General features: G+C 43.9%; 2 protein-coding genes across 4 annotated transcripts in view; both read left to right on the top strand.

Moving 5' to 3' along the window:
* Positions 1 to 1,002: 1,002 nt before the first annotated feature.
* On the top strand, positions 1,003 to 6,762 carry LOC139333005 (eosinophil peroxidase-like). Of its 2 annotated transcripts, XM_070965238.1 has the most exons (16): positions 1,003 to 1,049; positions 1,273 to 1,341; positions 1,609 to 1,696; positions 1,827 to 2,002; positions 2,096 to 2,228; positions 2,477 to 2,606; positions 2,728 to 2,934; positions 3,030 to 3,390; positions 3,498 to 3,658; positions 3,763 to 4,021; positions 4,112 to 4,282; positions 4,383 to 4,620; positions 4,722 to 4,918; positions 5,236 to 5,268; positions 5,411 to 5,443; positions 5,559 to 6,762. In XM_070965238.1, the coding sequence occupies exons 2-16, from the start codon at positions 1,275 to 1,277 to the stop codon at positions 5,987 to 5,989; spliced, it is 2,685 nt and encodes an 894-aa protein (XP_070821339.1). In that variant the 5' UTR covers positions 1,003 to 1,049; positions 1,273 to 1,274; the 3' UTR covers positions 5,990 to 6,762. The 2 variants fall into 2 exon arrangements, with proteins under 2 accessions (XP_070821339.1, XP_070821340.1); XM_070965239.1 differs by lacking the exon at positions 5,411 to 5,443.
* A 4,848-nt stretch (positions 6,763 to 11,610) lies between these two features.
* Positions 11,611 to 26,790, top strand: part of ebf2 (EBF transcription factor 2) — a 30,521-nt gene continuing 15,341 nt past the window's right edge. The window contains exons 1-6 of one of the 2 annotated variants that reach the window (XM_070964276.1): positions 11,611 to 11,938; positions 13,916 to 14,072; positions 15,818 to 15,875; positions 17,424 to 17,479; positions 17,602 to 17,675; positions 19,050 to 19,118. In XM_070964276.1, coding sequence (XP_070820377.1) covers positions 11,805 to 11,938; positions 13,916 to 14,072; positions 15,818 to 15,875; positions 17,424 to 17,479; positions 17,602 to 17,675; positions 19,050 to 19,118 — 548 coding nt within the window. In that variant the 5' untranslated portion in view covers positions 11,611 to 11,804. The remainder of the gene's footprint in view (positions 11,939 to 13,915; positions 14,073 to 15,817; positions 15,876 to 17,423; positions 17,480 to 17,601; positions 17,676 to 19,049; positions 19,119 to 26,790) is intronic. The other variant, XM_070964275.1, reaches the window with a different exon arrangement.

Here is a 26,790-nt window from a genome sequence, read left to right as displayed (position 1 = left end):
TATTGCTTAGATAAAATGCCAATAGACGAATCAATTATTTAATCAGTGTTCTATTAGCTGCAGAATCGGCGGTGTAAAACGGATTGGACAGCCAGACTCTGGCTATCTTACTTCACCTCTCAGCCATGATGCAGGTTTAATTAAAATGAATCCAACATTTGTGTCTGGGGATAGGGCAAACTGTGTGCATTGTGCAATTATTATTATATATATATATATTTTTGCAGAATAATCAAACATTTTATGCAGAATAAAACAAATCAAAACAAACAAAAACAAACCCAAAATGCGTGCCGTGACTAATAAAGAAAAATGTGTCACTACAGGAGAGGATTTTTTTTCTCGTGGGTTAACGATAAAGACGTCTCGGTACACAGACCTTGAACTGGCTGTTTAACAAGATAAACGGAGAGACCGTCCTAAATACATGAGTCGACGTCGCCGCCACACCGACCAATCAGGTCGCTGCATTGACTAACATCACTCAAAATAATCAAACAAATATAATATAATCACATCATGGCACCACTGGCCTCCAATATAGACATAGAATAATTTATATCTAAATCCTGTCCGGAAAATATCTGAATGTGCAGTTCAGATGGCGCACGGTGTGCGGGGACACAGTGTTTGGCCTTCTCCTCCACCTGCCGACCCACAGTTCTTCACATTTTTTGCACTCATGATTTTTCCAAACCAAAATGTTGGATGCATTATTCCTGTTTGCTGCTTCTTCTGCCTCATCTCAGCTTCCTCCTTATAACGAGGAATACATCAGATAAACATCTCATCGTGACTCTTCTCACTTCACTGCAACAGCTTGTTGTTTTAGCGCGCTTCTGCGGAGTTACTCAACAGGATGCTAAAGAGGAGGAACCAGGAACAAAAATATGTATTCATTGTCGGCGCAAAATTCCTGACAACAAATGTGGCGTCAAGTGACGCGTCGCTCACCTCTTTAAAAGCATGACAGCCCGCAGGAGCAGCACTGGAAGTTCAAGCTGGATGCTGCAGAACATCAGAGAGGACGAGCATCACGTTTTTCTCAGGTTCATTTCCAAATCAAACTTTCTATATGCTGTTTAATTTCACACAATAAATACAGTTAATATGCTATTGTCAATAATTACAGATTAAATTGAATTGTATTTGCTGTGTGCATCATATTTTGAAATCATTTTGAGTATTTTGGGGGGGGGGGGGGGGGTGTTATATTGGTTTAAATTTTATGACCAGGGTGTGTGACTGGAGGATTTTTGTCTTTTTTTGTAGAGATGAATCGATTTCTGTGCCTGCTGGCTGCAGGTCTTTACCTGTTTTTCCAATGTCAGGTGCATGCTGGTGAGTACAGTGCTATGTTTATCACCTTAGAGTAGCTTTAGATGCATTCGTTGTTTAAATGTTTTAAAACATTTCAACATTTTTTTGTACTGAATTTATGAGATGTCAAAGAAATGTTTATCCTTCATGTTCTATAAGATACATTGTAAAATGCTGTAATTGTGTGAAACCTTAAAATGATCGTGTCAGAAATCCACTGACCAAAAACATTGGCGTTAAGAGTGAACCATACAGTAAATCAAACAAAATATGTTTTTTTGCTTTCAGAATCTCGTTTGAGCAGGAGTGTCATTGAAAAGGCAGTGATGGCAGCTAAAGCCACTGTGGACTCTGCTTATGAATACTCCAGAAGAGAGTGAGTGTACAAACCTGTTGAACTGCTGTGTTAGTTCTTCAGTGATTGAAAAAAGGGCGCAGCAAAGATCTCTAAAATTGCTGTTCAAGATAATCTGAATCGAGATATCTGACCTGTCCACATAACGCAGGAGTCTTCATCGTGTGAGGAGGAATTCAATGAGTCCCTCAGACATCCTGCGGTTGTTGAAGCAGCCTGCTGGGCAAACCCGTGTTGCCGTGCGTGCTGCTGACTACATGGATAATGCTGTGAAACTGATCAAGAGGTCTTTGGGAAGACGTCAAAAACGCTCCATCAATGCCACAGGTGTGTAGCTTTTACAGATTCTCTGAACTTTCCCCACAAATATTTGCGAACTAGTCATAGCTGACTTGCTTGTTTTTGACTCCTGTCACTCAGATCTGATCTCTGAGGAGGACCTGCAGGTCATTGCTGATCTGACAGGTTGCTCTCCCCGACATCGCGTCCCTTCTTGTGGAGCAACTCCAACTTTAGACATTTTTCGCACCATAAGCAGTGTCTGCAACAACAGGTGAGACTTCTCATTTCCTTTCACAAATAAAGACAACAGGTGTGGATAATTGCACAGCTGACTTTTAGTAAGAACAAGTCAAATTCCTTATGATGTCCCTGATTTGGGTTTGGCTTGGGCCCTTTGCTTCATGTTGCCCCTCCATCCTTTTCCTTATATTTTCTTTTGCTCAGTGAAAAGCATTCAATAAATCTTGAAAACAGAGAGGATAAACAGAGTACAGTACTGAATTTATTTTTCCCACCAAGAAAAAACACCCGCTTGGGATCCTCCAACACACCTTTCACCCGCTGGCTCCCTGCCGAGTACCAGGATGGAATCTCTCTGCCTAAAGGCTGGGACGCTAAACGGAGAGTCAACAGGCGAATTCTTCCTCTGGTAATGTGCTTCAGAGTATGATCTTTGCTGGACACACTGCAAATGACCTCAGAGAAAGACGCACTTATAGTTGCGCAAGTCCTTTTCATCAAGGCGCTCATTGTCTGCATCTTGTCTCCAGGTGAGAGCTGTGTCCAATCAGATCCTGCGCACAGCGAACTCTCAAGTGGAGAACGACCCACTCTACACTCACCTGGTGACAATCTTCGGCCAGTGGACCGACCACGACCTGACCTTCACTCCTCACTCTCCCGTCATCCGCTCGTTCAGTAACGGTATTGACTGTGACAAGAGCTGTGAGCGCACAGAGCCTTGCTTCCCCATTGAGGTCAGTGCCATTACGTTAGACAAGAACAGACATGAACACATCTAAAGCTCAAACATACATAAACACAGAATGCAAACTGTCTCTTGTCCAAACAGATTCCCAGGCGAGACCCCCGCTTTGGCAGAAACTCAGAGGAGTGCATACCCTTCTTCCGCTCTGCAGCAGCTTGTGGTTCTGGCAACACAGGCCACATCTTTGGTGCGAGCACTGTCCGCGAGCAGATGAACTCTCTCACAGCTTTCATCGATGTGGGCCAGGTGTACGGTGCAGACGATACCAAGGCTATCTTCCTGCGGGACCTCTCCTCAAATGAGGGCCTGTTGAGGGTCAACACAAAGTTCACTGACAACGGCCGTGAGCTCCTGCCCTTCAGCAACATGAGTGTCAACATGTGTGCCACACGAGCTCACATCACTAATGACGTTAATGCTCAGGAGGTGCCCTGCTTTGTGGCTGGTGGGTGGCAGCAACCCATCATGTACAATCCTTAAAAACTATTAATTCTAAGCATTGCAAAGGACAGATGTCATTCATTTTCCTCATGTCATGGTATTGTTTTTTAGGTGATGAGCGATCCAATGAGAACATTGGTCTGGCCTCTTTACACACACTGATGCTGCGTGAACACAACCGACTGGCACGTGCTCTGGCCGAACTCAATCCTCTCTGGGGCGGAGAGAGACTTTACCAGGAGGCTCGAAAGATCATGGGAGGATACTTCCAGGTCAGAGAGGGGCCTGGCTGCATGGACTGCAGGGATGGAGTAATGATATGAGGGTTGGATGGTATGTCCTTGCATGGTTCACTTAACTCTTTTTTGTCTTTCAGGTTCTCACTTTCAGGGACTATTTACTCCACATCGTTGGTCCAGACTTCGTTGCCAAGCAGCTGTCCACCTACCCTGGTTATGATGAAAACGTGGACCCCAGCATCTCCAATGTGTTTGCCACAGCTGCCTACCGATTTGCCCATCTGATGATTCAGCCTTTCATGTTTCGTCTGGATGAGAACTATGAGGAGCACCCGGATTTCCCCAGCCCACTGCTGCACAGAGCCTTCTTCACACCATGGAGGATCGTTTTTGAGGGTATGGCCAAGATCTTTAACTTGTTAGTCCTTTTCTAAACAGATAATGAATACATTTGATCAAAATTATTTTATCTCATGTGCTCCTCAGGTGGTTTGGACCCAATCCTGAGAGGGCTGGTGGGTCGCAAGGCCAAGCTGAACACGCAGGATCACATGATGCCCGATGAGCTGAGGGAACGGCTGTTTGAATTCTCCACCGAGTTGGCGCTGGATCTGGCCTCTCTCAACATGCAGCGAGGCAGAGACCATGCACTCCCTGGTATGTATACATACCTATGCATTCTTTATGTTTAGAATGGATTTTGCCACCATATAAAGGTTTTTCCAGAAACATTTTCATACTATGTGTCCTCTCTTAGGCTACAACAAATGGCGGAAGTTCTGTGGACTGTCACAACCACAAAACCTGACACAGCTGGCTCAAGTCATGAACAACACTGATCTTGCCAGTAAACTTCTGGATCTGTACAGAATTCCTGACAATATTGACGTGTGGCTGGGAGGAGTGGCTGAGCCATTTGTCCCGGGAGGAAGAGTGGGACCCCTGTTTGCCTGCCTGATTGCCACTCAGTTCCAGAAGATCCGCCAGGGGGACCGGTATATTAGATAGATTAGATCACAGAGCTAAGGATGTCTGTCCTGCACCTTTACATTCTCTTTTACACAACTTCAACTGATACCAAACTGTCCAATTCCAGACTTTGGTGGGAGAACGAGGGAGTCTTCACTGAGGCCCAGAGGGAGTCCCTGAGGCAGACGTCACTTGCTCGTATCATCTGTGACAACACTGGTATCACTGAAGTACCAGAACAGCCCTTCCAATACATGAACAGGACTGATTACACTGCATGTGATGACATCCCTGCCTTTGACCTCAGCGCATGGAAGGAGGATGGTGAGTTGAGGTCTTGGGATCCTCTCTGACACAGTTGACAGAAGATGATCAGTGCCAGTCCCAGAGTCTGGTTCTGCCCGAGGTTTCTGCCTGTTAAAAGGAAGTTTTTCCTCGCCACTGTCGCCAAGTGCTTGCTCATGGGGGAATTGTTGGTTCTCTGCAGATAAAAGAGCTTGGTCTCTACCAGCTCTATATGGAAAGTGTCCTGAGACAACTTCTGTTGTGATTTGGCGCTATACAAATAAATTGAATCGAATTGAATTGCCAACATTAGAGTATTTTAGAAATGCTGAATTTGCCCTTTATTTTACCTCTAGGACAACTGGCAGCTGCAACTGCAGGATCATCTGGTAAATCTACATCTTTATGTACTATCATCCATGCATACTTGAATTGATACACTAAAATTATTACTGAAGATGACTGAAGATGATCAGTGCCAACATTAGAGTATTTTACAAATACTGAACTTCCCCTTTATTTTACCTCTAGGACCAGTGCCAACTACACCTGCAGGATCACCCGGTAAATCTCATCCATCATCCATCCATACATACTTAAATTGATACACTAAAATTATTCTGTTAAAATACTGCAATAGGAAGGTTCTGTTGGTATAATTGTACTCTTATTGTCACAGGACCCAGAGGAGCACGTGAACTGGTCGAACACACTGGATCTGCTGGCGCCGAGGAGAAGGTTGCCTTCTCTGTGCGATTGAGCAACAGCTTCCCCAAAAGCGGTGTTCCCATCGTCTTCAATGACGTCCTCTACAATGGACAGAACAGCTATGACATCAGGACAGGCTATTTTATCTGTGAGCATCCAGGTGTATATGTGTTCCAGTTCTACTGCACCGTAACCCAGGTTGACGCTAGTGTGGATCTGGTGCATAATGGAGAGGTGATTGTGCATTCATTCACCACCGAACAGAACGGTTTCGTCACAGTCAGTGGCAGTGCGTACATTAAGCTCGTGAAGGGAGACAAGGTCTGGCTGATGGTCAACAATGGTAAGAATGGTCTGACCAAAGACAGCGTCTTCTCAGGTCATCTGCTGTTCACTGAGTAGGCGACTGTTCTTGATACAGCTGCTGAGCCACAACATCCTTAAAATGTTGCCAAAAGTCTATTTTGACCTGTTATCTGGTCTAATATGCAACACTTAAATGCTAATGATAGTACAGTTTCCTGCACTGCACGACTAATAAAGTCTCTGGAAACCCACAAAGGTGTTCTAGATGATTGTGATTGGACCTTCAGAGCAGAGCTATGCTGGGTGTTTGCTGAGGTCAGCAATCTCTATGTTGTAGTAGAAATTATAAAAGGGGAAGTCGTCCCTCTCTGAAGCAATTAAAGGCCAGATAACATTTTAAAATTGATACTTTTTGTATTGGAGCTCGCTGACACAATGTTCGAAAACCATTATTTGACTGTTTAAAAGCTTTGCATCTAATGAAGGGCTGATATCTGCACTAGAAATGTAAAAAGGCAAAGCTTATTCTTCTTCTTTTAATCAACTACTGAAAAACAACATGAAGACCATTGACTTGATATATAATGCCTTTCTCTCTTTCTTCTGAATCAATCATTGACTGTTTTCTCGATTTATGTTTGTCTTTTCTGAAAAGTGTACACTTAGAGTCATTTTTTACAGCTTGTGTCCGGTAAATGGATGTAAACCACCAGGTAATCTTTCAATAAGCTACAAATTAATTAGATGTGATTTTTGGAACGCACATTTGTTTGTCCAGAGTTTAAGTGTAAGACTTGGAGTCATTTTAAGATTAATAAATGTTTGTCATACAGATCAACCTCTGCCTTTGAATGAAAGTGATGATGATATAGATCAAGCTGATGTCAGCTGATGTTGTTCTTGAGCAAACCAGTAGATGGCACTGACATACAATTTTTTTAAGGACAGCAAAGTGGGAACAACATTAATACTTGAGTGACGTACAATTACTGGGCTGCATACAGGACGTAATGGTGGTTCTCAAGTCGAACTGTTGATTTGTAGGTTTGTGGCCCACTGGTATCATGCAAAACTAAATAAATCATGAAGTTTAATGTTTGCTTAAGACACATATAGACTTAAATTTTGTAATAGTTTCAGTTAAAGCAAAGCAGAGAAGAATCAAAACAAGCTGACTGCTTGACACCACATTAATAGAGGGGTTGTTTAGAGGAGATTTTTATTCATTCTGTATCTACAATCTCTTTATGTAAGAATTTTGTTTCCTGCAAACCTCCTCATGAGCCAGCTGGGACAAATAGTTTGTTACTTGGTCTCTTTTTTTTTCTCACCAAGAATGCAACGTTTCCATTAGAGTAATAACAAATCCTGAAAATCATGCAGATCATAAAAATCATGCAATCATTAAGTGATGTTCAGGCACAAAGGATTTACTGCACAATGAATTTCCAGTATGCCATAAAGATGTCAGCCTGGAAACAGCTAAAAGTTTAGCAGATTGAACTGTGAAACCAGTTTTGGTAGGATTTACCTGCAGGACATTTATGTGCTGCAAGCCAGGATGTAATATGAGTTATCATGTGGGAGTGAATTCATGCTGAGCTCTTCATCGCCTGGAGGTGAGACATCCTCTTATGTGCTGTGTTTACCCCACCAGCCGATGATGAGTTTCAGAGTACAGCTGTTAAATGCAAAGTATGGAAGTGAGGGTGAGCTTTGTTGTGATATCTGCAAATGTTAGAGAGTTATTTCAGCTTGTGTTTTCATGTAGACTGGCATAGTTAAAATGTTCATTTTTAACTATATAAAAGAACTGGTGACGCTTGCCAATAACATTTTTCTAACATTACTTAGTGATAGCTGCATTTCATGTAGATTTGGGCCAGTTTCAGCTTACTGGCTTGACTTTTACTGGCACAGAAGTCAGTATTCTTCGTCATATACTGTTATATCCAAGTTCTTGTCTGACAAATGTTTAAGCACTTCACAGCTGTATTTTTGGTGTCTTTTAAATCCTTGTGGGCCAGGCACTTGACACAATAAGTAACATAACTAACTGGGACACTTAAATGAAAGGGAAGCAGTATGAATCACCCACAGCTGTGCTTTTTTATGCTGTGACAAGTCAAAATGTCTGCAGTGACAGTGAAAGGTTGAGTGTTATTCAAAGTTTGGAATAATGTGCTTAGCAGATGTTTAAGGTAAACTATGTTGATATTATAGGTCCAAATCACCAGAAGGACAAAAATGTATAATTTTATGAAACTGATGAAAAAGCACTACAGGTTGTAATAGTAATATTGTGACTTCTGAGACAGTTTAACTCCGTTAATGAAGCTTGCGTTGCGTCCTTCTAAAATTCCTAACATTTATTTCTCTTTAAGGAAACTCCATCACACCTCGTGTTAGAGATGCATCCAAATGTTTGTTATAAGTTCAGCACACGATGGTTTTTGACTTTAAGAAACGAGGCCAAAGGCGGCCACTCCGCTTTAATTGCGGATGCCGACACTCCCCGGGGGATCTCTGCATCTTTGCCTAAATAAGCAAACAAAAAACGAGCGTGCAATATATGACGATCGATAGGAGACGGTGTGGGTCGCATTAGCTCTGTTGTTTTCTACACAGTGAAGAGGAGGGACGGGAACCAGCTGCTGCGTCTCCAGCGCCCCCCGACACACACACACACACACACACACACACACACACACACACACACACACACACACACACACACACACACACACACACCACGCCCCTCCTGACCTCCGTGGACACAGTGCCATCCACAGAGAGTGGCTCTGGGTGTCCCATGGGAGCAGGGGAATGCTGGGGAGGACGAGCGGCACACGATACCCCATTGTTTGGTTTAGCAGTCACTGATTCCCCCCCCCCCCCCCCCCCCCCCCCACCGGCTCACCTCCTCCCTAAAACACACGGCTGACCGTCTCAGCGGGTTAAATTGATTAGAAAGACGTTTGTGGTTTGACTAATCCCCCATTTTCGCCCCGGCTCTCCGCTTCACCAAATTAGAAAAGCCACACAGCAAGTCTGAATGTGCGGGTTGTGATAATCACGGCCCGGCCCATCGCACCTGTGGGCCTGAAGTTGGTCGGCACCATGAAATCAACTGCAAAACACAGCAAATGGATATGATATGGGGACTTATTATAAATCATTTCTATTAATCCTCTGTTGAAATGTAGTTAAGGTTCGGCATTATCGTAAATAAATGCTTTATTTTGAACAATTAATATAACATCAGTTCGTACATATAACATAAACAGGTGAAGACTGAGAGAAATTAAGTGAAATCGGGCTTTTTAAGCTGTATAATCTTCATTAAAGGGTAACAACTGTGATTAGGGTCTTTATTTTGGAAACGATATTAAGCCCTCTGAAACAAACAAATACAGTATATATACTTTTTATGAAACTGAATGAAGTTGCGCACATGATTCGCTTCTTAAAGACAAACGTGCTTGTATCAGAAACCTGCTCGATCTGCGTTAAGGACCCATGTCAACTTGAAATGTTCTTGGTGATTCAGATGTCTGATGTGGTGTCTGCCAGGCTGAGGCAGCTATTGCTCAAATTAAAGTCTTATTAGATTTAACGGGTTTGCCATCCCGCACACCCCGCGACACTGCAATGCGCTGAGGTCAAATCCAAAGTTTTAAATTTGCTAATTTTTTCCCTCCTTGGTTGCTTTATAGTTTGCAGATGAAGCATCAGAAGCGTTGATTTCCTGCATGTATTCAACCATTTTGAGTCGATTACCTGAGTTTTTGAGCAAGGCATTGAAATCAATCGCTTGTCTGCGCTGGCTGCAATGTTCGTGTGCCGTTTCTCTTCCTAAATCCACACAAGCAACATATTCTGAAGAGCGCATCTCCGCGCTCCGCCTGCAAGTTTTGCAGCGAGTGGAGGAATTTAATAAAGTGTGTCATCATATATAGATTTTTCACGGTTAAGCAGAGCTGTCAATCATGTTAGAGGAAGCGTGTGAGGGACACGGCGACAGGGCGGAGACTCTGCAGCAGGATTCCCCAAGACTGCGCTCATAATTGGGGGAACATCTGACTTTGTCCCGCGCCGGCAGATGGTGTGTTGAGGCGGGATCCAAGGGGGGAGATTTACATCCATTGTCCAGGCGCACAAACTCCACACAGAGACAATAGTATCGGTAAGGGGCAAAGAACCAGAGCTGGGAAAAAAAAACTTTCCTTTTCAACGCCAGACGAACAGGAGCGGAAATTAATTTTTAGTCTGCAGCAAAAGCTCCAAAACATGATGTCGGCCTATTTTCGTTTTGTTAGGCCTAAACACAAAAAGTAGATCCGAGTTTATCTCAGAAAATAATTCAAACGCAAAATGTGGATCTATGAATTTACAACGTTGACAAAAAACAACAACAACAACAAAAAAAAAACAGCAGAAATTGCCTTTAGGCTTGTTCACTTTTTTTGTTCATTACAGCCCCCTGCCTGTTTTCCAAGAGCTTCGTCAGGAATTAAATCAGCAGCTAAAGAAACTTTAGACTGTATCCAAAATTATTACTTTTATGTCCATGCATTAGCTCTTTTTTTTTCTTTATGCTATCCCTTGCCAGATAACGCTTCATCAGCGCTATTTGTAACTGATTTCATGACCGGTTTGGATTTGATTAGACAGTCTGTTGTATTGATTAAGAACTAATTTCGGGGACTGTCAGGCAGCGGTCCAAACGCCAATCAGAGCGCAGTCCCGTGCGCTGCCGGCGGAGATTGATGGACCAACCAGACGGCCATTGTTGCGACTGACACTGATGCGATGCCTCCTCAGCGGAATCACCGCGTTCAAAGGAGCAGACGGTCGAGCTGCTGAATGCGCGCCTGTCGAGAGCGCACTTGTGTTAAATTCTGACTTGAATGAATAGACCAAACAGGATTTGCTGTACTGACGAGTTGCAGCCCAGCGTGTACACACAGAAGAATCTCAACCCGTATTTTAGCAACAAAACATTCAGAGATGAGAAAATATAAATATAAAACATTTTGTGAAGCAATGGAAGCTTTTGTTCACATTTGTCCCCAATTTTAAGGCTGGAAAATATTGATTATAAAGCCCCCCCCGCTTCTCACTCACGCACACACAAAGAGGACCTTTCATTACAATTTCACAGCAAATCGTAGATTTCTTGTTTTAAGACTTCCAGATGCGTGTTTGTGCTTTAAAGTGTGTAAAATGTCGCATTTTCTATTTATTCTCACCTCGGTCGAACTTAATGCATGTAAAGTTTTGTTGCAAGAGTCACTGGTTGGATGCTGAACCTGGCAGAAGTCCAAACAACGGATGCACTTTACACCAATGAGAGCATCCATTTCAACAATCGGTCCCCCATATGGCACTAAGGCCCCTCCTCCACGCTCTATCCCGGCAGAGGGTCTCATTCATGCTTCAAGACAGCGTTCACTGCGAGCTTCCTGGCCCTCGGATCAACTGTTTTGATCCGATCTGGCCTTCTGACAAACGAAGACTTTCCTCACACCCATATTTTCAAGAATATTCCGACACGGACTCGCTCTGAACTCTCTGAGGAGTTGAGCCCACCGAGCAGGTGACCGTTTGCGCTCGAACTGACGCTGGAGGTTTGCGCTTGGACAATGCTTGCAATTAGTGGGGGAATATATCTGTTATCATCGTTTCAGCCCTCAAAGAAAGTGTGAGTGGATTTTTCCAGAGACGCCTTCTGCAACATCACACAACGTCGGTGATTTATTTTTCAAAGCTCTGTGAAAGCTCAGTTTTCTTGCGGCGCTCTGGAGGAGCGCAGCGCCTTGGGGTTTATTTGCCAAAGTGCTTCAGCTCTTCAACTCAGCTCTGTCTTAAGTTCAACAAAGTGCAACAAAACGACCAAGACAGGGCTTAAATGTTCGGGATCCAGGAGCATCTGATACGAGAAGTGAGCGGATTAAAAGAGAGAAGTCTTGGAGAGGAGATGGATCCAGTCCGGTCGTGGGTGCGTAATGTCGGGGTTGTGGATGCGAACGTAGCGGCGCAAAGGTACAGTACAAACCCAGCTGATCTATTGACATAAGCATTACTCTTCAGTTCTGTTAATCCGCTGCCCTCAGGCTTGTTAGCAACGTGACTATTTATTTTCACGATCGCCAGCATGAACACAATTTATTTTAAAAGGTGTGAATACTGAACTTACGAGCAGACGTCCTTTCAGAAAACAACTGCCAACTACTTGTTGCAAAATATGTCAGAGTCCCCTTAAAAACTCCAACTTATATATATAAAAAAAACTTTAAAAGCGACGAAAGAACAGCTCATTATTATTATTATTATTATTATTATTATTATTATTATTATTATTATTAGATTTTAAAGTGATAAAAGGAAAGTTCCGGCTATGAGCACAAAAGGAAACAGGGCCTATATTGCTAAAACGCAAAACTAATAATCACAACTTTAACATGAAGTCACACATGGGGCGTTTGATTAGAGAATTTCCTCTTTTGCAGAAGATCCATCCATCCATAATGCTTATTTACACAATTAAATCTGACATAATTCCTCAAAGCCTATATGTGGCTAAACTAAATATATTAATCACAGAGCAGTTTTTATCGCTCATGTTTTTCATCTGGCAGCTGAAACCTTTTTATCCTCACTGGCCACAAACTTCGCCTTCATCTGTTGAAGAAACGGCTTTTCTATTGTTGAATCACTCTCCTGCTGGTCCCACACGGTTTCCCCCAGATGTTCAGTCATCGTCTTCACATGTTTCATTTACTTACCAACACACACACACAAACACACACACGCACACACACAAACACCAAACAGACTGTGTCCAAAGTTTAAAAAACAGTAAACCATGAAACAGTCATAAAAGCGCAGGAGCGTTTTCATTAAAAAAAAAAAAAAAAAAAAATGCCAACAAGTTAGTTCATATAATACATATAATAATAGATATAAACAGCAGTTGCTGTAAACGATAACGACGATGGTGCTTTTCATAATACATTTAGGTTATTTGATCGCATTAATTATTTTGTTGTTTATCAAAATGTAATTTAAAAATAAAGAATAAAAAGAAAACTCATAAATCAAGAGTCATGAGGACGTTTTCCTCGGGCTTTTTTTTTTTATTTTATTTTTTGTTGTTCTTACTGGTTGGCTGTCATGAAAAAAAAAATCCATAGTCTGTTCAAGTTTGTTATCTGAAAAGAAATAAAATGTTCCCTTTTTACACTGAAGTTAAATTTACAGAACAGCTGTACAGGCTCTGTTGTGCACATTGATTCACCTTCTCCGGCTTGATTTGAGGTAAAAGACCCAGAGTCTTCTTTCAGGGACCAAGCCCAAACCTCTGATTTATTTAAATTCAACAGTCAGGAGCCTTTTACTCGAGCTGCTCCATTAAAGTGATGATTCTGTTGGACTTTTCAATGTTGGAGCTAAACAGTTTCAACAGTTTTCTTTCTCCTGTTTTTCCTTTTCGCTTTTGGTCTTTGTGCAATTTTCCAGGCCACATTAGTTTATTGTAGATGGGTCAAAGGGCCTTGAAGTTATGGGAAACACAGAATATTTACAAATGATCTGTTATTATTATTATTAATTTTTTTTGTTATTTTTTGTGATTGTAATTATTCTGTCAATAAACTCAATGCTTTAACAAATAGAGAATTAGAAAAAAACAACAACTTTGTAAGGAATGGGAGATTAAATGCTTTTAAAATGATTTTAATGTTCGAATAACTGCCTTTAAAGAGCCAGTAAATCAAACATATTTGAGTTGCACATTAATGTAGTTTAAATTATTTACTGCAAACAGTATCTGCTCCTTAGTGTTTCTTTTATTCAGATTTCTGATTACAGATGTCTGATTATAGACATTGTTCGATGGTAACTGAATTAAAAAAAGCTCTATATTTAACAGTATAAATCAGCTTATTAAACCCAATATGAATGTCTGTAATATAATGACAGTAAGTGTGAGCTGACTGTCTCTTCCTGTTGTGTCCTCAGTGGAGTAGCTTTGTCAAGAGCCCACTTTGAGAAGCAGCCGCCCTCAAATCTCCGCAAATCCAACTTCTTCCACTTTGTCCTGGCGCTCTACGACAGACACGGCCAACCTGTGGAGGTGGAGAGGACGGCGTTTGTGGACTTTGTTGAGCATGACAAGGTGTGTGAGTGTTTCTGAGCCCTTTTTTTTGAAGATGTCACCAGTTCCCTGTGCAGTTTTCATCTTTGCGGTTCATTCAGAGGGACTTTCGAGCACCTAAAGCCATAAATCTAAAGCAGCATCGGCTGAGAAACTGAGAGCAATAACAGCAACAGAATGTATCGGTAATATACAGTATTTCAGCTGTAACCAGGTGCTCAACTTGAGCTTCCCCATCCCAAGTAAAGCCAAGCATATCGAACAGCTGACGGCTACATGTTTACACAAGCTTTACCCTCAATGAGCTGATGATGTGGGATTGAAAAAGAATATCTAATGACTAATTAGCAGCTTGCCTCATTAGGAGGACATCACTACTTTTTAAAATGCAAATTATGCTTGCTCCTGTTAAGTTATACAGCGAACTAATCATCAAAGTCTCTTTTCCTTCAGTCCCCCCCCTCTACTCTAAATACTGCTGTGGGGGGAGCTGGATTCCTCAGGTTGGACAAGACCAAAATAAGGAAGGGTGCACTGTGGAGACGGAGTTAGAAGGAGACTAGAGAGGGGAGACTGCCTGGAGCGGGAGCCTTATGCCCAGTGTTGATGGATGTTTTTGCCTTGTGGCGAGGGGGAGTGAGAATCTCCTAAACTGGCAACAGCTCTCCCCTGTGAGAAAGACAAGAGGACACCGTCCTGTCAGCTGAAGTTCAAACATAGTTTTGCTATGAATTTCATGGGCAGGGTGGGAGGGAGAGGGCGGGCGGCGGTGCTAATGCCAGGGCTGAAAGCTGTCAGTGTGCTCGCCTTTGTGCCACATAGGCCAGCGTGGAGTAATATGACGGCAGTGGAGGAGTTCATTTTCTGCATGGTTACCCTGGCATCTGTTTTTGCTTTGTAATTATGCAGAGGTAGAGCGATGGCATGGCGAAATGAATGTTCCTCTGTGTATATTTATAAAACTTATGAAGCCAGGCATCATCTCTCTCCTGATGTTAAGGCTCAATCTCACTTTTGATATTAAGTTTTGAGCTTTGTTACTTACCAACTTATCTTCATGCATCTTAATTTCCTCACTTCTCTTTCTTCCCCCCTTACAACTGTCTCCTTTTCCCAGTTTCTCCACCTCCCCAGCCTCCCTCGTTCTCTCTCCTCCTTTCTTGCTCTTGTCTCTGTGATGCCAGCCTCCTGGGTTATTGGACCAGAGAGCATTCCTTTGAGACCACTTAGAAAGACCAGTAGAGGTGGAGGAAGAGAAAGAAAGAGAAGGAGCAAGAGACAGAGAGGGTGGGGGGGGAGAAGTGAGAGGCGATAGTGGAGAGCCTGGGGGGGAAGGAGGGATAGCAGAAAGGAAGTTTTTCTGTCAAGGTCGACTGCTGCTTGGTCTCACATACAGTACTTTCCACTCGCTGAAACACACTTTGCGCACACACACACATGCACGTATAACCATGCCTGTGCTACCTTACGGCGTGGAGGGCTACTGCATTTGATCGTAAGGTTTTAGGAGTTCGTATCAGACACGATAGTTCAACCCCTACAAAGAACATCCAACTCAAGGTTAAGCGCTCAGCTCTTGAGCACGACGAAAGGTCCCACGTGGGCCTCGAGCCTACAACCCTCTGATCTCTGCTCCCAGGGAAGGACGAGCAGCAGGATTAGGGGAGACTCACTGATGCTCAGCTGTACTTATCCGTGCCCCAAATGTGCTTAACTGCATGCCCTGCATTTGTCTGTGCGTCTGTCCTCTCTTTTCCAAGGAGCAGACGGGAGAAAAGACCAACAACGGCACACACTACAAGCTGCAGCTCCTCTACAGCAACGGTGAGTGGAGTCAAGCATGAGGTCTCAGATTATAGGTTGAATCTTTGCCCTTTGAGGTGTCTAATTTCATCATTTAGATGACAACGCCAAGGCCTGCATGTAGCAGGAGTTGAAAAAGGTCAGCGGTGACACCAGCGTAGTAACATGACACACACCTTTCCACTTAACTAATCTCGCTCCACACGCACCTCTGCCTTACCTCGCCTCTCCTCTCTGAGCTCATAAATTACCTTCAGCTCATCGTCTAATCACTGGGTTTGTACAATTCAATGTTCAGCTCTGCAAGGAGCCACTTCTGGGCTCATGTATGGAGAAATGAGGTACATGTTGCCACCCCACCCTAACCCCCACCACCTCCCACCCTTCACCCCCCCAACTCCTCCAACCCCCCATGGTGCTTCCACATCAGATCCGGGGATACACAGAGAAATTCGGTTCCCATGAGCCACTGCTGCCCCTACTCTGCCATCGCAGTGGCACCCATGGGAGGGAAGATAAAAGACATGTTCCAGAGCAACCCCCTCATACACCCTCCATACACACACGCGCGCACATACACGTACATACAAGCACACCAAAAGCACTTCCTCTACATCCCCTCCTCTCATCCCCTTCCCCCAAGCGATATCAAAGGCATCTCAATCGAGACTTTGATGAGAGGAACACATTTTAAAAGCAATACTCTCCAAAGTCTCTCTAAAAAAATCCTTGGATAATGTTCTCTTCTCTCAAGAAGCAATTCATTACATGTCATTTCCGTATACCTTGTGTGATTTACAGCGGTGGGGTTTGAAGCATACAGGGGTTCAGGTGTCGGAAATCTCACCTGATTACATAGAAGCAAGAGAAAACATTAAAAAGACATTTTCCCTTCAACTAAACCCTGACTAAAAGTCATCAGGTACTATTTTACCTGCTGGTGTAAAACTCTTATCACCAGACAGACTCGTAAACTTTGGGACTAAATCAGAAGTTAACTGAGAAACAGCCCCCCCCCAACAAAAAAACCCCCCAAAAAAAACCAGCCTGACAAATCGTGAGAATGGGCTTGTAAATTCTGGCCTCGAAGCAGAACATGACTAATAATCATCAAACATCAAATAACTCCCAATCCCCTCAGAAACCATCAGAGAGAAAATATGAACTGCATGCCAATCGTATTCCTCCATGTTGGCTGGACAGAGTTCAATGCTTTTTCTGAGAGCTTGTCCAGAGTTTGAGATAAAAAAAGATTAATATCATAAATCTTTCCATTTTATTTTGAGAATCTTCAGCACTGCACACTTTTTTATCAACTGGTTCAAGTGTGTTTAGCAGATTAAGTGCAGTTTTCCGCTGCTTCATTTATGGCTATGTAGCATTTTGCAATTACAGGTGACTGAATCAGCCTTAACTCTCTGTTGTCCAGTCATGTGGAGGTTGTTTGCACAATAAAAATGTCTGTTTCCAGCAGGACAGGAGATCATACGTTCAGTTTCTCTGGAAAATTTGTTTCATTTTGGAAAAATACGTCTTATCCCTGAAAAGCTGTTCATTTTCTTTTTACAGGGGTTCGTACGGAGCAGGATCTTTACGCTCGCCTTATTGACTCTGTCACTAAACAGGTAGGTAAACTTTCCTTAAGTCCTCTAAAAGAGAGATTTAGCCCTCAGCTATGAAAGTGAGAACTTAAGTGATTCAACATGAAACTGAATCTGTCCCATTGCTCCTTATTTCCTCCTCTTAGCCCATAACGTATGAGGGACAAAACAAGAATCCAGAAATGTGCAGAGTTCTGCTCACACACGAGGTTATGTGCAGGTGAGTCCGACACACGCGCAGAAACATGCACGTTCATTCAAACCTTCACCCGCGGGGACGAAATCCAAATATCCATTACTCTCCTTCGCTCTGCTTTGTCTCAGCCAGCTTGAAATGTGGTTTTGGGACGACGCTTGGGGCTCAACTTTTTTGAGAACTAGACTGTGGTTGAAGGAAGTCTAGCCTGTCTGTCATCATCCGTGTTACAGTGGTAGCCCCCTGCTGCTTTCTGCTGTAACGCAGCATGTCACCGGCCAGCTCCTGTTTCTTCCTGGAGCTCCTCTCTCTCTCGGGCCTGGGGTTTTGCAGCCAGACCACAGCTGACAGCAGCACACACACTTTAGAGGAACCATCCACCTTTCCTGCATCAAAATGTAACTCCAGCACTTCCTTTAGCCAAGACATCATGTTTCAACTTTGTCAACATGTGATGACAGTGGTGTATTTTAGCTGTCAGAGAGTTGTTATAAAAGCAGAGCGAGTTTAAATGGTCTAGTCATGGCTTAGGGACCGCAGGATTTTGGTTATGATTTGATGAATGAAGACCAGAGGTGAACACGGGGTTATGGATGGAGAAGGAGCTGAAGAGAGTGGTCTGGAAGTGGGGCAGTGACCCAGGATTCGAGGGGCAGCAGGGGGAAGGATAGGGGGCTGGGACGTGGGGAGAGGGGCTAAGACAGAGTGGGGTTTGCCATTGTGTAGCCAGCAGATGCCCGAATGTGACTCACAGCTGGCTAATAACAGAGCCGAAGAGGCAGAGGGCAAGCGTCACAGCTGGGGAGTGAGGCCGTCTGACAGGGGGGCGGAGGGGGGCAGGGCAGGGCCAAGCTGGGACACGAGAGGGGTGAGGCGAGGTGTAGGGGTGGCAGATGGTTAGGGGTGGGGGCACTTTTGTTATGCAGTGAAGGGGACTTTGGGGAGGGGGGCTGGGTGGCCAGCAGGCTCCTCGGACAGGACTGCTGACGAATGGTAGGATGTTGTGGGACGGTGTGAGGGTGTGTGTGTGTGTGTGTGTGTGTGTGTGTGTGTGTGCGTGTGCGTGTGCGTGTGCGTCCAATGAGGCTGCGTGGGGGTTGAGTTTGATTTCGAAATCAATGTGACAGATTGCCTGGCTGGCTTTTCACTTTTGAATGGTCTCTCACTGTTTGTAGGGTGGGTTGTTGTACCTTTTCTTCCTCTTTTATTCTTTTGTCTATTCTTCCCCTCCCCTCTCATGCCTCCTTTGTGTGCTCCTGGATCTTGGCCGACTGCAGGGCAGAGTAGTCTGGGCCTGTGGATGTGGATGGGCCAGACAAATGATGGCTCCACTTGTATAATTTTTGTTTTCCTCCACTGACTCTTTCCTTTTTTCTGTCTCTTTAATTGTCCACTCAGCCGCTGTTGTGAGAAGAAAAGTTGTGGCAACCGAAATGAGACGCCCTCCGACCCAGTCATCATTGACAGGTAATGAGATCAAACCACGTCCCACGCAGTGTCCTCCACTTCAAATGAGCGCCTCTTCATACTGAATGTTGAGGTTGCCCTTTCTTTGTATATGACCACCTACACACTTCCAAAAAAAGAGAGAGGTGAAGCTTCTTGTGCTGAAATTTCACCGATCAGCTGTTGCATTTACAGAAAGTTAGATGAGTAGCTACACAGCAGAGAAGAAGCCCAAGATACAGCATATGCACTCATGGGTTGGTGTATGTATCTCTACAGTAGTGTTTGTGTGTATTTCACATATGAATATTAATATGTGCATGCACACATCATATGTAAATTCTGATATTTACAACTTAAGGATAAGGGTTCATATAGTCAGTTCTTACTGCATTAGTGCAAGCAGGCTGTAACATACAGTACAGAGTATCTGTGTCCATGTCTGTCTCCCATGTGTTTCTCCAGCTCTCTGTTTATCTGTTGATCTATCTTCAGCCTGCTGGGATCTGTTTCAATTTGGTCACTCATTACATGTAACAGCCGACACCTGAAACCTGCCAAGAGCGTAGATTTCCTTTTATCAGAAGCATGTGGATCTTTCATACCGCCAGACGGACTCACATGTGTAGTAAATGTTCACCCTGACAGCCAGTTATCAGGCTTAAAGGCGGATGACCACCGCTGTAATCAGCGTGTGTGAGGGCCTTCACGTCCGGAGGATTTCGGAGGTCTCGCGCTGTCTGCCTGGCATTAACCAGTGTGATGAATGCTCATAAGCAAACCGCATGTGAAATACTTTCTGTGTGATGTCATAGACGCAACCTTCATCTCTTCTCAATCCCTCCTCTTCCCTCTCCTTCCTTCTCTCCTTCCCTCAAACAGTCTGTCTAGAAAACATTTGCTTCATATACGTCAAGGGCCTTTTTCTTTCCCCTCCTCAGTTCAAGCTGGCTGGCTGTTGACAGTGTGTCTCAAAGGATCTCTGCTGAAGATAGTTTTCATATAACGGAAAAATCGGGCTGTTGTCTTTTGAATTTTCCCAGAATTCCTTGGAGCAGCTGCTTCTCTCATTTACTGTAGGACATTACTCTCCCAATAACCCCCTCTGCAGCCTTTTTATACTTCCTCCCAACATGGCTAAACCTCTTCCAAATTTGTTTGCGAGTAGCTCGGCGGCAGGTTGGTGAGGAGAGAGTGATCTATATCTCTTTGTGATTTCTTCTTTGTGTGTGTGTGTGTGTGCGTGCATGTGTGTGTGTGTGTGTGCAGGCTGGTGTGCGGCTGTGAGGATTGATTTAAATGGAATCATTGACCTACTGTACTCTCTAATCACACTGGGCATATCCCGTCCTGATGGGGGCTTCTCCCTCTTGACTGGCCGGCGAAATCCTCTCCTCGGGGAGCAGCCTATTAGCAGCCAGTTAATTTCTGATAAGCCAATGGAATTTTGCGTGGCCCTGTGCCCTTTTATCCCACCTTATGTGCACTTCCTCACTCGACTGAAAAAGTAAAGAGATTGACAGGGCGAGATGTGTGTGTGTGTTCACAGCATGTATACACTGTTTGTACGCACAGAAATGGATGTATATTTTCGCGTGTGTGTGGATCCTTGCACGTTTGTTTATGTATGTATATGGATGTATGTGCAATTGTGTATGTGTCTTTGTGACCTCTGCTTTGACCTTTTTTCCTAGTCACTGCTTCGGTCTTAAATTATTCATGTGTGTATGCGTGTGCAGCCTACATGCATTTGTGCATGTGTGTGCCTGCAGAGTGTGAGTGTGTGTGTGTGTGTGTGTGTGTGTGTGTGTGTGTGTGTGTGTGTGTGTGTGTGTGTGTGTGTGCGTGTAGAGGAGATGGTCTGTTTCTGTGGCTCCAGTAATCAGCCTCCTGCTCCCAGCCCCAACACCTGTTCTCCAATTAACATGCAGCGTGCTGGGGCCCACTCGCTCCTATCGCCCAGCCACTGCTTTCTACCCTTTTTCTTCCTCCTTTCCTCTTTTTTCTCTCACTCTCAGCCCCATGCTCCCTTCCTCCCTGCCTCGCCTCCTATCTGTACTTCTGCACACCCCTCTCGCTCTTTTCCGCTCACTCCTACTGTGCACTTACTTCTTTGCTCCCTATTGCTTAATTCCTCGCTCTTCTTCTTTTCCCCTCACGTTACCATCTCCTCCACCACCACTCCCCCCTCCTTCCCTTTAGCCTGTCTAATTTTGCCATAATTAGGCGGTGTCATTAGGACACCTACCCAAGCACAAGGGAGTTTGCAATTCCCCAAACAGCCCAAACCCCCTCTTTTCTAATCTCCTTTCCATATTGTTTCAGTTTTCTCTCCCCCTTCTCCTGCTGCCGCTGCACCCCCCCTCCCTGCCTCTGCCCCCTCTTCTCCCTAATCCTGATTTGAGTGAAAGGAGAGAGAGGAGATCACAGCTGATCCGTAGGGAGGGGTGAAGGGATAGAGGGTGGAGGGACCGAGGGATGAAGAGGGCAAGGGCAGTCGTTGACAAAGAGATGACTCTTAAGTTGCCTATGGGAGAGAATTATCTAATGCCCCACTGCCTGCTGTGCCTAATAGTTTTACAATTATCTAATCTTAACATTGGTGAACTGCTATACTCTCAGGCCTGATGTGACTTCCCTCTTTGGAGAGTGTCTTATCTTTGACTGATGGACTGGCTTGTCCAATTATTGGTTAGATGATTGATCAATAGACAAATAGAATGATTCCTCTGTGCATCATGCCCATTAATCTTCACTTATCTTCAAACCCATGCAGTCAGTGTTTCTATTACTTCTCTTTTTTGGAGTTGTATTATTTTGTAATGTGTGGCTGGGCTTTTTACAACCAGTGCTGAAACACAGAAAATTAATCGATAACACTTTTGATTGTTAAGCAAAAAAACTTAAAACAGCTTGAAGACATGGAGAATTTGCTGTTTTTACCTTTTAATTTTAATTGATAAACCCCAGCAATAATCAACATATCAATCAAATGAAAAATATGACTGGCACTATATATGATTTTGGTATTTTTTACCGATCTTTGTTGCTTTCACCCCTTAAAGGTTGTCTGCTCTGAGTTCTCAGTTTTAACCCAGGCAGATCTGTTAATGGTGGGATTATTGCCATGCTGATCTCTGACCTCTCAGAAGCTATATTGGTTCTGGGCCAAAGCTGGCCTCTGTATTTATGAGTGAACCATGGGTTTACAATGGAGACAAGCAGATGTCAGTATTAGTATTAGACGGTGTGGCTTGAATGGGAGGGGTCACTGCTCGGTGTGAGTGTGCGCTTTTATATTTGGCTAAGAAGCTGAGATCAATAGTTGGTCATAAGGAGTGTGTGGAGGGATCCATCGTAAGGCAAGAGCGTTGTGAGGTAGGGGGTGGGGCGGGGTGGGGGGTTGATCAATGGCAAGCACTATCTCACTAATTGATCGTGTTTCCACGAGGGGTCTTTTTTTTAACAAGCCTGCACTCAGAGAAAAGAAGAATAATCAATAGGAATTTTCCAATGTTGTCAATATGGCTCTTCCCTCCCGTAGATTCAAAATGAGCTCACAGAGACTCACACATAAAAAACAAAAACACCATCTGCGATACTCTTCCTGCCATAGTTCTTGTATTTCCTTTTTCTTTTAAACAGTCAAAGTTTATGATTTTACTGTTTGAACAATGATTAGTTGTGCTGGGCGATGGCTTGACTTCAGATGCTCGGCTCCAAGAGGAATCCATTACTCTTAATCTTCGTTGTGGGTTGTATTGATCTGTTTGTAGTCTTGGTTCTAGTTATGTGCATGTACCACAGCTTTGTTTTCAACTAGTCAGTGCAGGGTATTGTTTTGTTTTTTTTTCTTCCAGTCCTAATCGATGTGTAGTAGATAGCTTTAGTTTCAGCTCAATTACAAAATTCCCTCATTGAATGTTTATTATTCCAGTAATTATTTGTCAAATCCTCATGCTGATATTAATTCTCAAACCCATCTGCAAAAAGACATATGACACAGTAGGGCAACGTGCAGACACACATGCGCAGAGTCTCAATCCTGCATTGCCATAAAACTGTAGATCTTTTTTACAGTTCTTTACGGATTAACGCTGTCTGGACAGTTTGACAATAAACTATTCAGATATCATTTGTTGCTGTATGTAAATGTCTGGCCTCAACCAGTGTGGTGTCTCAGAGAGGCAGTCTGACCATCTGTTAGTTCATCCACCTGCTTGTGCCTGCCGGTCTTAAACTAATTTTATAAAATAACAGAGTACAATGACGCGGGCCGCTTCCCTCTGTGCTTCTCAATGGCTTTTTTCCCTGAAAACGCTACCTGCTCTTACAGCATGTCTGATTGTTTCTCCTTGTACTGCTAATGGTGGGGAACACAGGCCTCCTCCTTCTTCAGCTTCAACCAAAAGGAAAATAGAAGCTGTGAGTCTTTGGGAAAGGAACATTAAACTATCAGCCAAAGAATAAATGCAGCAACATTTGTTGGACTGTGTCAGGGGTCGAATTCCTCCCCTTTCCCAGATGCATACTCACGCACTGCCGCCAAGTCGCCCTGTTAGGTCATCATATATGCACTTGAGAGTTTTATGCGTGAGACAACAATGTCATTTTGGGAGATTGTTTCTCATACTCCCAGTATAAGACTTTCCTCTTGCTGTGAAGTGGAACTCATCCTGCAGCTTTCTCTGTGGATACTGGCATGCTATTCCTGTACTGCCATTACATTGTCTATCACATTTTCTTAAAGATAGCTTGTCTAAAAGGCTTTTAATAGGTGAAAATCCTGAGGGGCAGTGCTATGATTGGTGTGAACGATCCCATCTCGGAGCCAAGAAATCATGAAAAATCCTGTGAAACGGATTCGAGTTTCTAATTTTCCTCCTGGTTCGATATATTTTACTCTGAAACAGGATGTTGGGGGCAGGACAAGTCATCAGTAAGGAAGACTGTATGTAAGAAGTAGCTGAGAAAAAGACTTTGACAATAATTGCTGTGGATGAATCTGCTCCTCCATCATCCAACATACACAGGATGTGGAGGAGGTGCATTGTTAGCCTCAATCTGAATCTGTGGCTGCAGAAAGAGCTGAAGATGATGCTGGGAAAGTTGGTGCAAACTCACACTTAGGCACCCACCTTCAACTATCGTTAATGCTGCTAGTGATGGTCAGCTTGCTACATCTGTGGACCCTCTGCTATGGAGAGGAGTTGGCTAGTTCATCAGCTGTTTGTGGAAAAAGAAGAAAGGATTTAAGTATGCAATCTAAAGATATAATGTTTGTCTTTGGCATAATAGCAGTTGATATCTAAACAACACATGCTGGGAACAGAAGGCAATTTGAGAGGGAATGAGGGGGGATGTCATCCTGCTTGTTGGCAAAATGACCAAAATGCATCCCCTTGCTGATGTGGCATCCATTCTCTTCATCCCCTCGTAGCAGAAAGAGCGCAGGGGCTTGTTTCGATGAGTATTTTAGTTGAGTCTAGTCTTCCTGACTCATTGATCCTTTATCTGACTCTGGCTCAGGCTCTGAAATATCAGTAGCCTACCTGTGCTGTGTATTGATAAATCTATGGTGCTGTCCGTGGTGCTGAAGAAGCAGACAGATTTGTAATTGCATCTTTTTCTCTCAGTCTGTCAGTTTTGTCTTGGATCTATATAATTTTCTCAACTATAGACAACTATATATACTTTATATTCTTTATAGTCTGTAGTGTCACCTTCATGATCAAAGTGACAATTCAATTCAATTCAATTCAATATTCCTTTATTAGTCCCACGAGGGGAAATTCCAAGTAGTAGTAGTAGTACAAGTAGCAATGTGTAAAAGGATCATAGAGACGCACTGCTGCCTGCAGTATTCTGATAACATTCCTTCAGTCGCATCTGTGCTTCTGCAAATACACCCCCAGACCAAGACACCTCTGTAACCAAATATTTTAGGGAAGACATGACTACTGACACAGTTTTTGCTATAGATGTTTGGTGTAAATCATCTTGCCACAGTGTTGTTTGGGAGGTGTACATATGTGTGTGTTGGTTGGTGGTGTGGGCGCTGAGTGGGGGTGTTCCCACTGGGCCATGCCCCCTGTTACAAATTAACAAATCGTGGACTTGTATGGGTACACAAAAACACATTTCATTGAACTGGGGACATACAGTAATCATTTTTGGAGAAACCCTTCTATTCTCATTGAATTCAGCCCCAAACTGTAGGCTTGTGAGTATATTGCAATGCATTATGACCTTTCCTGATATACTACTTTAACAGACACTACCTGTAGTGTCTTTACACAGGACAGTCCATTCGACATTTGTATGCAGCCGCTTTACTTCAGTCAGTTCCAGTTATTGTAGCATAAAATATGTTGATAACCTGGAGTTTAATGTACCTGCTTGCAATGTTAGCTGTCTCCCAATATATAATCTATTATCTTATACATTTAATGAAACCAGTATCAGCACCAGTTAACTGAGCTTCACAGTTGTTGGCATTCACTCCACGGACTGATCAGGTTGTAGTGTTGCTGGATCGTACTCACAATCAACACATCACACCGATGCTGTCATAAATATACATAAATTACCTGTCTGTCACACATACATACATCCACGGAGACAAAGTCAGACACACTGGTCCCTTCAGTCCGCTGTCACAGGTCTCTCCCTGGTGGGCGAGTACTGTCCAGTCCCTCCAGACCCCCTGTCAGCGAGCCCCTCAGGCTGGGGGCCAGGCAGCGTGGCGACAGGGCCCTGAGGCTCCAGTGCACACCGCCTCACACAGCGGAGCGGCACACAGGCTGGACCACTGAGCAGCTGGCACAGAACCGTGGTGGGGATGGCTCCTCCCTTGGGGCGATGCAAGGGGGAGAATGACACAAAGACAGACAGGGAGAGACGATGCAATGTCTAGAATATCAAATTCTCTGACAGGTACTGTTTCAAACAGTGAGCGCCTCACTCAGAGTCAGACTTGTGAAAATGAGTTCATGGACCTTTCGAGGGTGCTCGAGCTTTCTGGAATGTGGTCTCACGTGAACCGGGAAGATCCTGGACTCCATTGTGCACAGGAAGAGTATAATGAGTAGTAGGAGGTTATGAGCCGAGTTTTTGTTTAGTCACCTTTGCTCAACTTCGGCCGGTGTTAGCTGTTGTGGCTTGACCCCTGACACAAGGAGTAGGCCTGGTTTGTTTTCTTTGAGAGAGCCTACAGAGGGGGCAGTCGGAAACAGAGAGCAGTGGGGAAATGTTTTGACAGGAAATGGGAATGGACTACTAGTGGGCTAATGTGGAGGAACAGCAGGGGGACTTTTTGAGTGGGTGGGATGCAGAGAGGATGGGGTGGGGGGAGTTTTGAGTTGCAGCTCAGTGGCACCCTGAAAGGACTCGCTCTGTCAGATTAGCTGGGGCAAACTCTACCATTCGTCTGGCCACTAATAGGGTTCACCTTTGGTTGAGCAGTGTAGAGATTAAGTAGGGCCACTCAGAGGATCAGAAGGGGGCAGATTAGTGTGATTTAGAGGTACTTCAGATCGCAAGCAAGTGAGCGGTGTGTGGGTATGTGCGTGTGCGACTTTGGATTTGGTTGTCTGTGGGTTTATTTTACATGCGACATTCCTGCATTTGCCATTTATTTTGTGAGGGGATCTTGTATCACAATGATCAGGATCTCCTGTGGGTGGGTGAGGAG

The sequence above is a fragment of the Chaetodon trifascialis genome, chromosome 6 (assembly GCF_039877785.1).
Source record: "Chaetodon trifascialis isolate fChaTrf1 chromosome 6, fChaTrf1.hap1, whole genome shotgun sequence".
Taxonomy (NCBI): Eukaryota; Metazoa; Chordata; class Actinopteri; order Chaetodontiformes; family Chaetodontidae; genus Chaetodon; species Chaetodon trifascialis.
This window is presented reverse-complemented; position numbering and strand designations above follow the sequence as displayed.

Bases quoted from the DNA above. Each gene is read 5' to 3' on its own strand.
- LOC139333005 (XM_070965238.1), top strand. From the start codon at position 1,275: ATGAATCGATTTCTGTGCCTGCTGGCTGCAGGTCTTTACCTGTTTTTC. The intron at 1,342-1,608 runs GTGAGTACAGTG...TTTTGCTTTCAG, and splicing joins CCAATGTCAGGTGCATGCTG to AATCTCGTTTGAGCAGGAGT. The intron at 3,659-3,762 runs GTCAGAGAGGGG...TTTGTCTTTCAG, and splicing joins TCATGGGAGGATACTTCCAG to GTTCTCACTTTCAGGGACTA.